At 33.6% G+C, this 15552-nt stretch overlaps 1 protein-coding gene across 3 annotated transcripts; it reads right to left on the reverse strand.

Moving 5' to 3' along the window:
* Positions 1 to 3122: 3122 nt before the first annotated feature.
* Positions 3123 to 14932, reverse strand: LOC123546219 (alpha-(1,3)-fucosyltransferase 7-like). 3 transcript variants are annotated; one of them, XM_045332423.2, is made up of 3 exons: positions 14718 to 14932; positions 4767 to 6003; positions 3123 to 4070 (listed from the first exon to the last, which is right to left on the reverse strand). In XM_045332423.2, exons 2-3 carry the CDS (start codon positions 5934 to 5936, stop codon positions 4011 to 4013), a joined length of 1230 nt encoding a protein of 409 aa, XP_045188358.2. In that variant the 5' UTR covers positions 5937 to 6003; positions 14718 to 14932; the 3' UTR covers positions 3123 to 4010. The 3 variants fall into 3 exon arrangements, with proteins under 3 accessions (XP_045188358.2, XP_045188350.2, XP_045188364.2); XM_045332415.2 differs by lacking the exon at positions 14718 to 14932 and adding an exon at positions 13820 to 14253; XM_045332429.2 differs by lacking the exon at positions 14718 to 14932 and adding an exon at positions 11108 to 13780.
* Between the last annotated feature and the right edge of the window lie 620 nt (positions 14933 to 15552).

The following is a 15552-nucleotide window of genomic DNA, read 5'->3' on the forward strand; positions in this document are numbered from 1 at the left end:
AATTTGTTGTCTGGCTTGTTTCGCGTGGTACTTGTTACTGTTTCTCTTGGTGCTCTGCGTATTCTGCATTCAAGTTTGTGGTAATAGTCATTGTATAATGTTTATGCCCTTATAAATCAATCTTGATATCTAGAAATAAAACCGTTGTTTTTTGCCGATTTCAGGCATGCACACAAACAGGCAAAACGTGTGAGATTCTGGTGAGCATGCGCTGTTGGTGAACGTTTTGAATATGCAGTTACGGGTCTGACGTTAACAGATGATGGATCCGAAACAGTTTTGTCCGAAGCCGAAAGGTACAAGACTTATGAAATCTTTTCATCTGCTGTTTCATAAGAATATCATTTTTTCAGCTTATTTTTAAACGAAATGGAGTGGGTTGCAAAGCAAAATTTACTAAGTTTAGTTACAAAATAAATATTCCAATACATTTCAGCTTAAAGGATACGAATATGTGTGTTTCGGTTTCTAATGCACGATAATGTTTACAGTTTAAAACAGCACAAGGGACTGAATGGACCAGGCAAGGTTGTGTTCTGTCGGTTGTAAGACAGGGTGCCGTGTAAAGCTAGTATTCATTGTATATCGATTATATCGATGAAACACAGGGTGTCACAATCATTTTACATATAATTAATAAGAAGTTACCACATCTCAAGAAAGGCCACGATTGTAAATGTACTGTAGACCCTAGAAATGAATAAATGCAGCAGGAGTCCATAACAACGCGAATCGACTAAAGCCACCTGAAATAGTGTTATATTTTTACGACATTTCCAGCACTTCTTTGTGCATTATGCAAGGAAAGCGATAACGCACGTTTTATTTTCGAGAAACAACATGGGCTATGTTGGTGCATTCGCCATTCGGCATTCTGCAGACGTTGTTACACGAAGAAAACATGCGTTAACCCTACTTCATCGTTAAAATAGTAATAATTATTCTACATGTATATGATTAAAATGTATGTTGTAATATTAAGACTGGATTCACAAGCTGAAAACTGAGATATCAAGTAGTAGCACATGAAAACACTGTTGGGTTTATATCTGTTTTCACTAATGAAATATTTCTCTATTTCATTTTTTTTTTAACATATTTCAGTTTTATTCGATTTATTCCTGATTTGTTGCCTTGAAGAAGAATAAAAACCAATGGACTTTGATTCAGGCGGAATACTCATAATTTGATGATATTCTTGAAAATGTATCAAATCATTTAGTTGAAATATACATTGCATACGGAAAAAAATCATAAGGTAAGCATAATTAAAAAAGAAATATAATTTATACTACACTGAGCTAAAATTCTAATTGGTCATCTAACATTTACGAGCATATTTTTTAAAGTGTTCAAGAAAAACAGAGTCTTCATTTTATTTTTTAATACACAGACAGTGATAATATCTCTGAAGAAGCTCATTGCATGGCACGTAATATCCTTAGGACACCGGGCACACTTTTATGCAATCTCGCCAGGCATATGTATGTTTTTGACAACACAGAAAATGTCGTCACTCGACCTTCAGCTATTTCCGAAAGTAAAGAAAATGAAAGTAGACATGCTAAACGCCTTTGCATTGGTTGATAGTCAGGGGTCACCCCGTCAAAATGTATGCGCGTGGACTTCTTTTTTTTTGTTTTTGCTAATGGGGAGTCAATTTTCAGCATTTTCTAACGATTTGAAAATAACTGGGCTTTAGCACGACATGTCAGCTTTTCATCTACGAAAACATATTTGAACTCGAAGAAAAACACAAAGCCCACAGGGGTCCGTAACGAAGCAAGGGTACATAGAGATTATTGGAACTTCGTCAAATCGTTCAAAAGGTCCTTTTTGATGTTGTCTGAAAGTGTCAGTATATGCCTCGGATGTAAGATATTTCCGTATTCTACGGTAGCGTGAAAGGACCATCAGACGCTAATACGTTTTATTACGTTACAGGTGCGGAAAGGATATTAAGAACGTTACATACTACAGAGGTATAGCAAGTAACAAAACCAGTGAAGCTTTAAGCTAATTTTATTAACACATTTTGACTTTGGTATGCGTCAAGACGGCTTAATCGAGCATTGGGGACTTTAGTTGACATCCCTGAATGAAACTATACCATCGTTAACTCTCAATATTCTTATATTCAGTAAAGTTCAGACGGTAAATGGTCTAATGCATTACTTTCCTACTGGAAATATTTACAACCCTAATGATCTTTATGAAACGTAAAGCAGTTCTATTGTTGCCAGTTAACAAGGTACTTTAAGCAAGATTTAGATTTAGTTTTGATGGAAAAAACATTCTTTTTAACTTAATATTATTGCAATATATTAACTGAAATTTGAAACACATTTCTATTTAAAAGGATTAAACACTGCAAAATAACCCAGTTGTTTGTACCATTAGCGTATTAAATAGAACAATGATACTTTGTCAAATTTGATAAACTTATTGAAAAATACATCATCTGAAACATATATCTGAAACCTGGAAAAAGTGACTATTTGAGTGTACTATCTTGTTTGCGATTCTGATTGATTACCGTAATTGTTTATTTCCGTACTATATAGGAATATCAATGTATACATTTACTACACAAGTTGACAATTAATTCACTTACAAGATCAAAATTCCATTTCAATGTTAAGCAGATTTATTTCAAAGAAATTATTGAACTTGAAATTTAATGTCATGTACCAGTTATTAGATCTCATGTGAATGCTGCATTCTGATTTGTTGAAAACTGACCGAAAGAGATCAAACAAATTCAACTTTTAACTCTTCATGTTTCCTAAAACATTGTTGACCCCTGCAATATGAACTGCAGACCACTCATCCAGTTGAATCCAGATAAAACTGGGAAACGATCCATTTAGTATTTAGTCCATTCTTCCATTCCCTGCCCACTAGTCTGTCAAAAAATGCAGACTGAACATTATCCTTGGGTCCAATGAAATCCATATAAATACCACCAAACACGTCTTTATTACAATCTTATTTATACGTTCTCCCTGCCCCCCCCCCCCCCCCCCACCCCCACCACGCCCATGTTTCGGCTAACAAACAAAATAATAAACGGACATGACTTAAACAAAAAGGGTGGCGTCTCAAAACAAGGTAAGGCTTTCTTCCGGTGCAACTAGTTTTTATTTACTGTTTTTCAGTATAACAATATCACTGCCTACTTTGAATGTGGTCAATTGATAAAAATGATTCAGCCTCGGATAGCGGCTATTGACCATCATCAGTAAACTATCAACATTAATTTCGTCTTGTTTACTGGTGAAAGTCAAAAGTCATTTTTCTTCACTGAATGATTATAACCATTGACCACTTAAAAGGTAGTTAGTTTAAACTAGAACTACGAGAGAGTAGCTGGGGGATTATGAAATGAAAAGTAAGGTGACTAGCATACTGACTTTAGGAATGAATTATCCAAACGATAGTACTCTTTCACTCAGACGGCGTATTCAGACGTAAGTCAAAACATGTGTGTACCTAGTGGGAAATAACATACATATATTTGATCTAGGCATTTTCTGTCAAAACATTAAAAACACATAATAATTGTGGTATGTGTTTCCAGAATACAAAACAGTATTACTCTAGAGTAGCTATATATTTCGTCTATTTTTGTTGGGGAGAGCTCATGCCATATGCCGACTTTCCAGCTTTTGATTACAGAGGAGGACAACAGAAGACCCCCGGGAAATTATTTCAAAGGCCAATCTTCTACAAGCCAACTGGATAGCTTCCTCACATGAATGGTTTCAACACATGAGTGAGTGAAAAATCAGGTTCTTACTATTGGTTTATCAGGTTTTCTAGGCCATGTTACCGATAAAAAACAGATACTAAATACAATGATAACATCTCCATAATATTATCAGTCTTGATCCATTGCTTTAGGTTATTTTTTTCCAACTCGTGAAGTTTCAATCAACATAATTATAACGTCCTGCATAGAAGTGTCATGTAAGGCAATAACAGTGTCATTTCAAGCAAATAGTCAAGTTTTAGACCAGTCCAATGTCGAACAACCATCTCTCAAACAATGCTGATAATGATGACCACAACTGCAAAATAAAATATATGTAATTTTATAAAAAAATGGTATATTGTGCGCTTATGATAAATGTATCCTATCAGAACATAACTTATAGCATTAATAGATGGATAAGTCAACGAGATTGTACGGGCCTGGAAACAACAAAAGTTTCTAACTGACAAATAAGAAGGGTTAAAAGTTGCATTAGAAGCCCGAACTTAGTAGCAGGCTCGTTCTACCTGAACCTGTTTACGAAAGGTAATGAAACGTGCAGAAATCCAAAACATAAAACAACTAAGGACGGGCATTATACGGCCGACGCACGACACTTGGCAATTCAAGACTACTGCTGTGTTAGTTAATATAACTGTATGAAGTTATATCCCTTTGACGCATAAACTGGGACCAAGCAAAATAACAGTTTTTCCAGTACAGCTCACGATTATGCCTCATCGAATAATAAAAAGTAGTTTTTCTATATTAAGTAACAATTCCAGAAATATCGTGCCTAACTAATGTACTAATGCTTGTCAATTCATTCGACATACTGTAAAACGACTAATATCCATCCTAAATACTGACAATAAAACCATGTTTATAAAATTAAAAATCCAAATGTCTAAAGCCAAAGTTCGGAGGCTAGATGATGGTATTCTAATTTGCTATACACGAAAAAAGTTTTTTTTTTCAACACGTAAACAAAAACAAAATAGAATCATTTTACCGTTTGCTTTGTACAAATATCGTCGTTTATCCATCCATCCATATCAATATAACTTTGAGCAGTTCTGTTAGAATGTAGTTCTTGGCACAATTTACAGTATACCGATAATTGCTCTTGTTTGTACATCGTCTTCCAGTCGAAGAAACTGTTATAAAGCGTCTCATTGGCCCCCACCTCAACCATTCTCTCAGCCAGTGCTTCAATACTATTAAAATCAAACACATTTAGATAGGAATTAGGAGGTAACATTTCTAAGTTATATTTCGGTGCCGCAACAACGGGTATTTGTCCTCTATCAAATGTCAACCAAAATTTCTCAGATACGTAATCCCTACAAAAACTATTATCAAATGCTAAATAAAATTTGTAGTCATATAACTGTTTACATTCGTTTGGAGATTTTCTGTAATTACAAATCACGTTCCCAGAACAGTCTCCAAATTCGTCCACTTCAACGTATCTTTTCAGTTCTCTGATGATTTTGTACCTCCTAGCGTCATCATCACAGTTACTGATCATAGCTGCAGCAAATTTTGATTTAGATTTTAAATAGTTTTCAGGTGAGGCAATATTTTTCTCTGTGTGCTTAATTTCATCAGAGGACATTTTAAACCAATTAGTAAAAGGGTAATATACAGTTGATTCTCTACGATGTAAACATGTCCAGTTAAACTCAAACTGATTCATTGATACTCTCATTGTATTCATTGGCTCTATGCTGAGTAAAATCCACACTTGATTTGGAGTTCTCACTTCTGGCATTGGTATATTAAATTCATACAAAGTACCAATTAAAGTCCGGTATTTCCACATGTCATTAGCATTAAACAGTACAGCGTCTGCCTCGCCAACAATGGCTTTATCCCGAGTGTATGTGCACTTGGCTGGACACTTTTCCATGGAACCCTGTGCTCTAACTTCCCAGCCCCATTCACCGAAGTAAGGAGTCCAAACAACAATAGTTTTCAAAGGCTTTGGTTTCCAGTGGTTTTTGTTATACTTTACAATATACCCATTGTAAATTCTGTTTAGTGGTTCTGCCGGTCTGTTTGGTTTGTAACCAACTGCCATTATGTACAGTCTGTTTAAGATCATTAAAATGATTATACAGCACAAAAACATTGCGATCAAGTAGCAAATTTTACTGAATCGTTTTCTTCCCTGAATCATTTTCGTATGTGATAGTTATTTTCTGCTCATTTGCTTGTCCTTTGTATTTAAGATAATATATACGCCCCTGAAAGAGAAATAAGGTAAACCCAATGATGTTTTACAAAAACGTTAAATATAAGTAGTGATAAACCGTTCTGTAACCAGAACTGAAACCTTCGTTCTAGGAGTCCGGCAATCTAGTCTTTTCTTTAGCGGTTTTCAAAATGTTCACTAATCATTTTATCGTAAGCAGAAGCATATGTTGATTGCTTTTGCAATAACTTACAGCAATAATCATGGAGTAAATCCCGCGACAATTAAATTCATGCATAACAATCTGACTAAAGTACATCTCCTATTACGCTACGCATAGGATCTGAGAACGACCTATTCATGGCCTCGTTCTGACAACCCTTTCGCTAGCCAATCAGAGCTTAACTTACAACAGTTTGCAAATCTACCCGTAGCTTTTACTTTTGATATTTACAATTCTTATGTCGTAATGTGTCAGATAGCCGGTTAGCTCAGTCGGTAGGCCACTTGCTTTGTAAGCGAGGGGTCCCGGGTTCAAGCCTTGGAATGACTGCACATTTTTGTTACTCACTCACATTCGAACAAATCGTCTGATTGGTTAAATAAAAATAGCAATATTGGAAATCCAAAATATACAGAAGACGAATGTGAATAGGTCGTTCTCAGATCTTCGTTTAGAAGATCAAGTACTTAAGTCAGATTGCATGCATAATTAACTCGTCAAAGCTATTTGTTGACATTGTGCTTTCTTTTTTTAGCTGTCCTAAAATCGTATATATTAAAAATTGTTTCAAAATTATTAGTCAATTTATATGTTATAATTTTCAGTACATATAATCTAAATGAAATGACAGTATCTTTCATTTTCTGTTCATTTTCATCTGAGACATACTAGTCAGTACATTACATCCCAGCTATCACCGAAAGGTTATGTCATTGAACAAAGGACTCCGAACATGTCATTGCTAATTAAAAAAAAATCAAGTACGTATGATACAGTGAAATTTAAAATAAAATCATGAGGTAGACAGAGAGTAAAGGCTACAATTGTATATTCAGTGGCAATACGTCTAACACATTCAGTGTATCGTTTGAGATACATTTACAACTTGTCTCATCCTACCAAGTTGTAAAACTGAATATTCATTTCATTTAAGATAATCAAAACCAAACAGTTTTGACTGCTCTCACTACCATATTAAAGTTCGATATTGTACTACTTATTTGAACAATATATTAATAAAAAGATAATAAATATCTTTGAATCATTTTGTAGACATAAGTCATTAAAATCATTTACTGTGCCTCGTTGTGATGTTATCGCTCTTAGCAAATGGTCTGGCTGTGCAATCTATTTCAAAATATAATGAGGTCTATTTAAAGCAAAAGTATGTAAAGCAGTTTGTAGGTAGTAAGAACGTTTCAAGTTTACTAAGAACTTTGCATCTAGTTATTACAAACAACGTACTTTTTCGAGGGATAATTTAACTGTCTGCGAAAAGATTTTGATACTTGTTGTTTCACACTTTCAGTATCACTTAGTTATGAAAATAACGCCGTTCTTGCAAAAAACAATGAATTTTGAAAACAGGATAAGTTCTTTTCAGAAGGTATCATCTTTGTCTATAAAAAGATACAGCAGCTGATAGTTATTTTTATATTTTGTGCTTTATATAAAATTTCCATTTTAGACAAATTACATCACTTTCTTATTAATTGGTGTAGTCATCGAAGATGTATGAGCTTCTGAACGTACGAATTGCAGACTCGAAACGCGACATCACGTGAACGTTACTTTAGTATTTTCATAGACATTCGGAACTAAAACTAACTGTGATCTTTTTTCAACGTTTGTAGAAAGTGCATTTACATGTTTTTGTTTCTTTTAATTTCCAATCGTTAATCACTTCTATGTAAATAACTTTTGTGTCGTTTGAATGTGGAACTATCTGGTACTTCTGCTATGGTATTAACTTATTAACTATGCGATATAGAGTACTGAGGTATCCAAGTATACTCCATATTTGTCTTGGGTAATCAAATAGCTATCTCGTATTTCACTCAGACGGTATCAGTTTCAGTCATCAGTTAAAACGAATCCTGATGACGCATAAAAGTGTTTAAATCTCGCCGTGTGTATGCTTTACTTATTAATGTTATTTAAGAAAGTATGTGTTGGAGTGAAAATAAACCACTGTAAATACAGAGGTGGCGGTTTGTGTAAAGTTTACTTGGTTATTGTTTTTTTGTAGAATTTTACGACTTTTGCGACCGCTTACTAGTAACCCGGTGCGTGGGCATGACGGGTGTCGCATATTTCATTACCTCCAATGAACAGACTCGTTAAATCAGAGTCTGCTTTAGTTTGCTGGGCTGCATTCTGTGCTTCGCTTCCAAAAGATCTTACTTAAGACAGATTTTAGTTAAGACACTTGAATTCATGCATATATGAAAACTATAAATCCGTCATTTGTAAGATACGGCATCATGCAGCATTGTGTTGAGAAACTATTCTGCATGGAACAAGAATTAATTTAATGTGTTTTTTTTCTGTTGTTTATTGAATAATGACAATCATTGTACAGTGTATATATGCTGATTAAAATCATTCGTAGAAATTCCCAGTCAGTTAACGGGCAGATCACAAGACATACGGGGGAGGGTAGGGTCTTAAAATAGTCTTTTTGTTCCTTAAATCAATCCCTAACAGACTGTTTGAAAAGTGAAAATTGTCATAAAATGTTGCTCAAATGTGCTTACTCGCCTTGAAAGATACGTAAGTCTAAACAAATGGAAATTAAATTGTTCACCTGAAGAGGGCCTTGCCCTTTTGACCTTGTTCTGACAAGTTTGGTGCAAATTCGTCAAGCAAAATTATTTCAACAAACCATTCAAGAGTGCTTAAGAAAAGTTTGGTGAAAATTCATTGAGTAGATCATTCGAATTGATTTTCGAAGTTTTTTGCTATTTTTATCTATGGAGGTCCCGAAAATGGGACACGTGGAACCGTTTGTAAAAACGGAAGAAGCCCATACATGACTGCATGCCACACACCATTTTCCGAAGATCCATTGAGTGCTTCCAAATTACTGAAGTGTTTTATTCTATTTCTAGCTATGGCGGACCTTCGATTGGTCTATCAAAAACATTTGAGTTAACCAGAGAAAGGTCCATACTATGATGATAGAGACCAAGCTACGTGGAGATACATCGAGCAGTTCATGAAAAATTGTTTAAATGTTCGTCTTAGTTTAACTCTTGCGGCCCCTAAAACAGATTAAGCAAAACCAATTGAGGTCTATGTCAGAATGCTACAAACCAAAAGATGTTTTAGTAAAACTGTTGATGCAGGACGATTGACGACGGACACCAGACCATCCACCTACACTAACAGCTCACCCTGAACAATGGTCTGGTGAAAAGTATCTTAATTAATAGTAATTGTTAAATCGAGCTCCCGGAGATAAGAAGTATACAGTATTTAAGCAAGAAAGCATCCGGATAGCTTGATGCATTGTTAAATGCTTTCAAATCTAACTTCAAACGTAAATATTAGATAAGGTTAGTGTGTAAATGTGTGTTAGTGTGTACAATAGTGTGTAAAATATGTAAGAATTGTTCATCTTGCTGTTATAATTCACATAATGTTAATGTTAAAAATGTTTAGTTTTGATGATATTAATCAAAACAGTTGTAAATGAATGACAAAATACCTATACCTATATTCTATATCTAAACAATTAGCACACCAATGTTGTTTGATTGCATTGTCATTGATCGCTACCTTCGTGATTATATTTGAAACTTGAGCGTATCGTTACGCCGGAACAGTGAGAATTGATACGAATTGATATTGATTGTTTATTGTTAGCCCCTCGGATGTATTTTCACATTGTTAGATACTGGGGTATCCTTTAAAAATCAAATGCTCGGAATAACAGAACAGAACAGAACAGAACATATAGTTTATTAAGACTTAAGCCTAACAGCCCATCGTCATAAATAATACAATTTTACAAACATGCAAACACAAAGAAATGGTAATACATGTCAATACAGTCAAAACTTGTCAAAACGTGTGAGAGTGTTCATTTACATCGCCCAATAGATGTATAACAATCGTGGCAAATGTACATCAACTTTAAACTACAGTCGGTACCTTGACATATATATAGATAACAATATCAACAACAAACTTAATTCATGTTTACCTGGTTTCTAACCTCAAATGCTTGGATACAAAATTTAGCTAGTTTTATTAATACTGATTTCCTGTCCGAGTTTATAAGAGATATAAATTTAAAAACGCTCGGGTGTCTTACATAATATCTTGGAATAAACTGCTGTCTAAGATTACTGTAATATGGACATTTTAAAACAAAGTGAAATTCGTCCTCTAAATCATTCAAATCACACATGGTACATTTTCTTTGACTTCTACGTATTAATCTACATTCTCTAAGAAGCAATTGTAGTTAGAAATAGGAAAGTAATGCACCACTCAAAGACTGGAGCCCGTAATATCCAAACATAATTAATTTATGCAATTGAAGAAGATACCATCAGTACACTGGTGCAAAATTAGATAGAAAGACAGGTTATAAAATCAATCGTTTCTATTTGTAAATAGAAAAATATAATCATTCCAATACTTAAGATATGTAAGAATGTGGACAGATAATTTTTGTAATGTATTTACAACTTGGCGCGCAAAACCAAGGCGCAAACTTAAAAATTCTTTCCCTTTCAAATAACTTTTATGTGAAATGCACTGGCTACAATGCCACATTTCTGCGTCAATGTTTCACATCATTCCATCTTTTAAGGCAGTCACAAGATTCTCAACCATTTCCTAGTTTTACGTTTGAAATATATGTTGAAATTGTTTTTGATTTTGCATTGTAATTTGACTCTTGTTATTCTGTATTTCTTATGTTGTAATGTAATATGTTGTACATAGATGAGACAGATATATATATAAGTACAGATAATTTATATCAACTTATCACGGTACATACGAGCGTAAAACCCAACAAAAACCAAAACTACCAAACGACGACAACAACAACAATAACAAAAACTACTTATATTAAGCGTCAAATGATTAAAATGACAATAGAACTTACTAAAAACGTAAAAGTAGGAGGGAGACCTACCTAGGCGACTTTGCGAAAAAATATTATCATGCCCTAGTTAACCTACGATAATGATAATCCAAATATGTGTCACACTATATAAGAAATATCTTGAAGGGCTGAAATCCATAAAGCAAGTTATTATTTATTTGTGTTATTGATATGCATTAATTCCGCTATTTCTGTCAGTCATCTTTCTGTGATAAAACTGATCAATAGTTTCATTGTTTAATGAGTATTTGACATTTACCATATTGATTGTTTGTAACCATGCATTGCAGGAAGTCTAGATCACATATCTCGGATATTCCTGGGCCACCTCCAATGGTTTGCGATAAAGGTTGTAAGCCACTTACACAGATGGGTTTCAAAGCCTTACGCTCTTTATCTGCTCTCCTCTTTGTAGAGACACAGAGAGCCGCCACGTGCTGTTCAAGCGAAAAATTCATCATGTTACCTTAAGACAAACTAAAATCATGAAACTACATGTATATAGAATAAATACAATAACGATTTAACTGTGTTAACAAAATGAGCTAAACACTACATTTCTTCACCAACCTTGGTTACAAGTATATATGTAAATCTTTCAGACAGCTTTATGACTTCTTAATAGTGGAATATTTTTTATGACATAAATAAATTTAGCCATTGCTAAAGATATATCCGTTCACAGGTAGGTGCTGGGGGTTAAGTGAAAGGATTTGAATATCTTCATTTACACTGACACTAGCATTAAATGTTAATCTGACCATAAAAAGTTACAAATAAGTAATAAAGTTTGTAGTATAGGATATTGATTTAGTTTATAAAATGTGTATGTCATATATAACAGTGAGGTTAATGGTTATAACTAGGAGGCTCATCAGTCAGTCTAGTTTTCATGCTTTGTAACTAAGTGTACTTTAAATGTATGTGTTCTCTTTGGTAACAGTTGTATTAATTTATTTTTGGATTGCCTTAGATGACGTATTTGTATTTTCAACTTGTTGGACAAGAACACAACGACTGTAAGAAAAGTTCGGAAACCTGCGTATAATGACCTAAACGAGTGTAGTAATGTGACATAAGTTGCCAATAGAAGGCATAAATTGTGCTGAGACATTAGAACATTTTTACTGCAAATGCCGTCATTAGTTGAAGATTTTGTCTGGTCCTAGTCTTTTTATTTAAATGTACGTAAATTTCAATCAAACAAATCAATGTGAAATAACGAAAATACTAAACTGTGAATGTAATGTTACATTGTGGTTATGCAGTAATTCCTAGGTACATTAGGTTGTGTTAAGTACACATGTAGGCTTTTAGCCTTCACAGACTTAAATCACCCCAAAGTATTTCATATCCAGATGATAATTACATAACTACAATATATACACTTAATATGTATCATTGTTGTGATCTGTAAATCTTTACTTTATTTGATTGTTATAAAATGTTGTAATAATATACATACCCAATAGGAAAGGTCACGTTGTAAGAACGCACCATACTTATTATTATTTTAACCACTGTTTTCGATTTTCTATAAATGATACTTTCGGTGTTTATCTAGATAAGCAGCTCACACAAGCAGAACGTTTATCTCCATACATAAATGAAATATTGATTGTAAACATATCATATGAAACTTAAGATCTTAGCAACACAGATGATAGGTTTCGAATTGCATATTAAATGTAATGTGAATATGGCTTGTAGTTTACTAAAAGTGAAAAAGCAAATGTATTGAAGCAAAAGAAATGAATATAACAACATCAACAAAAACAAAAATAGAGACATCAAATATAAAACGAACAATATAAGAAAACAAACGCTAAAACGCTTAATGAAAATAAAAACTAAGAAAGCAGCTTCTCGCGATGAACATTTTTCAAATTCACGTGCCTCCTGTACCTATGGTATATCTCTATTGTCTCTAATAGATCACTACTTCAATCAGCACTTGCCTCCTGTACCTATTGTATATCTCTATTGTCTTTAATGGATCACTGCTTCTATCTGTGCTTACCTCCTGCACCTATTGTATATCTCTATTGTCTTTAATGGATCACTGCTTCAATCTGCACTTACCTCCTGCACCTATTGTATATCTCTATTGTCTCTTGCCTCCTGTACCTATTGTACATCTCTACTGTTTCTAATAGATCACTACTTCAATCTGCACTTGCCTTCTGTATCTGTTGTATATCTCTATTGTCTCTGATGGATCACTGCTTCAATCTGCACTTGCCTCCTGTACCTATTGTACATCTCTATTGTCTCTAATGGATCACTGCTTCAATCTGCACTTGCCTCCTGTACCTATTGTATATCTCTATTGTCTCTAATGGATCACTGCTTCAATCTGCACTTGCCTCCTATACTTATTGTACATGCCTATTGTCTTTAATAGATCTCTACTTCAATCTGCACTTGCCCCTGTACCTATTGTATATCTCTATTTTCTCTAATAGATCACTACTTCAATCTGCACTTGCTTCCTGTAGCTATTGTGCATCTCTGTTGTCTCTAACAGATCTCTACTTCAATCTGCACTTGCCTCCTGTACCTATTGTACATCTCTATTGTCTCTAATAGATCACTACTTCAATCTGCACTTGCTTCCTGTACCTATTGTATATCTCTATTGTCTCTAATAGATCACTACTTCATGACTATGCAATATATTATTTTTTAAAACCAAAATGGGAATACTTGCGCAGAATGTCAAAATGAATAAAAAAAACTTACTCAGAAAAAATACAGCATATATCTCCGTAATGTGACGACACTGTTTTTCTCCAGTAAAGGTTTTATTTTCTTGCTAACGCTAATTACTCTAATCGATCCCGCGTTGAAATATCAGGCAGGTGATCAGTAAACCCTTACATAGATGCATACTGATGCATCGATACAGGTGTATTCAATGAGTTATTCCCCTCTTTGATATAAAGCGGGTTTCTTTAAAGTTTAAATTTATTCATTTTCCGAACGTGGGAAGAAAGGTAATTCAATACATCAACGAGAGAAATCGCTTAGTTCTATTTTTGTCTTATAAGTGTACTGTCTTCATATTTATGGAACGCGGTTGCTGTCTTATATGGACATTTTTCATGTTATTCATTCGTTTTAAGAATATATAGGTTCATTCGCTCATTATATAAATTGGAAAATGTCATACATGGAACAGTTTCGTCTTTATATGTCACCAAATTTTCATTACATGATAGCAAAACATTATTATTTAGATTTGATTTTTCTTTATATGCATTCAAAATATATAGAACAGTTTCGTCTTCATATGAAACCAACTTTTCAATCCATTGTTTAGTGATACAAGCTCTGAAACCTCAAAGAATGTTTTACAGGGATAAAGACAATGTAAGTAATGTAAAAAGTAAAATCCATTATTTGACTTTCCAAAAGTAAAAAGTGCCAAGATGAATTTAGATATTTCTCTGCTATTCAAAGCTAAGATGTATATTACGACTTTAGAATAAAAAATAATTTGTCTCGGCCGATGTTAGGTTTCACTGTGTAAATCTTTTGAATTTGTTAATAAATATTTTGATAATTAGAAAAAAATCATTTATTTCAAAACTGATTTACTTATATATGAATAATTTTAAATTGAAGAAAAATACTTAACTGTATACATCCCAAACCAGACAATGTGTAAGCTGTGATAAAGTCTCTTTTTGATGTTTTTATCACATAATCCAGTTCACATCGATATTTTATTTTATAATACATTCACTTTATGTATGATCTGTTTGCAGTATTTTAAAAACCTCTTTCGGTTTTCTTCCCGATTTTATTGATACTTTTAAAGATAAAAATTTAGTTCACTAACAAGCTAAAAGGTAGATGATACAGGAGGAAGTAAGAGGACATCGAAACAGTCATAAAATGTTGTTATCATTAAAATCAGATATACTTAAGGATATTAAATGGTCTTAATTATGTGAGATGATATTAGCTATTTGGTTCTCTATGGCGGTAACAAATATAGATGACTGAATATAAACAATGAATCCTTACATTGTTACATGTATGCGCTGAATGTCAGATGGATGTGCTTGTCTGTTTAATAGTTTGTTTACTTGAATCTGGTCAATCTCATTTTAGCAACAATTAGCATATATTTCATAGTTTTCGCACATCCTGTTAGAGATATATTTAACAAACAGTATACATTTCGAATGACTTGCCGGTCAATAGTCAAAACTATTGCCTGACGTTCGAAGGACTGAGTGTCAATAGTTTTAACTATTGACAGCAATCCCTTCAGTAATTGTTTTATTACATATAACAGAAACAAATTTTCATATTTTTCCTTCAAAATTGACTTTTTTTATAAGTGTTTTATAATAGAACGGTAAACAGCAGAAACTATCAACTGGCGATTTAGGTAAGGATTCTTGTAATGATACTGATTATTACACAGAGTCATCTTCCTTTCAAGGTTGTTCATCAGATTTTGT

The sequence above is a fragment of the Mercenaria mercenaria genome, chromosome 15, assembly GCF_021730395.1.
Source record: "Mercenaria mercenaria strain notata chromosome 15, MADL_Memer_1, whole genome shotgun sequence".
In the NCBI taxonomy this organism is placed as follows: domain Eukaryota; kingdom Metazoa; phylum Mollusca; class Bivalvia; order Venerida; family Veneridae; genus Mercenaria; species Mercenaria mercenaria.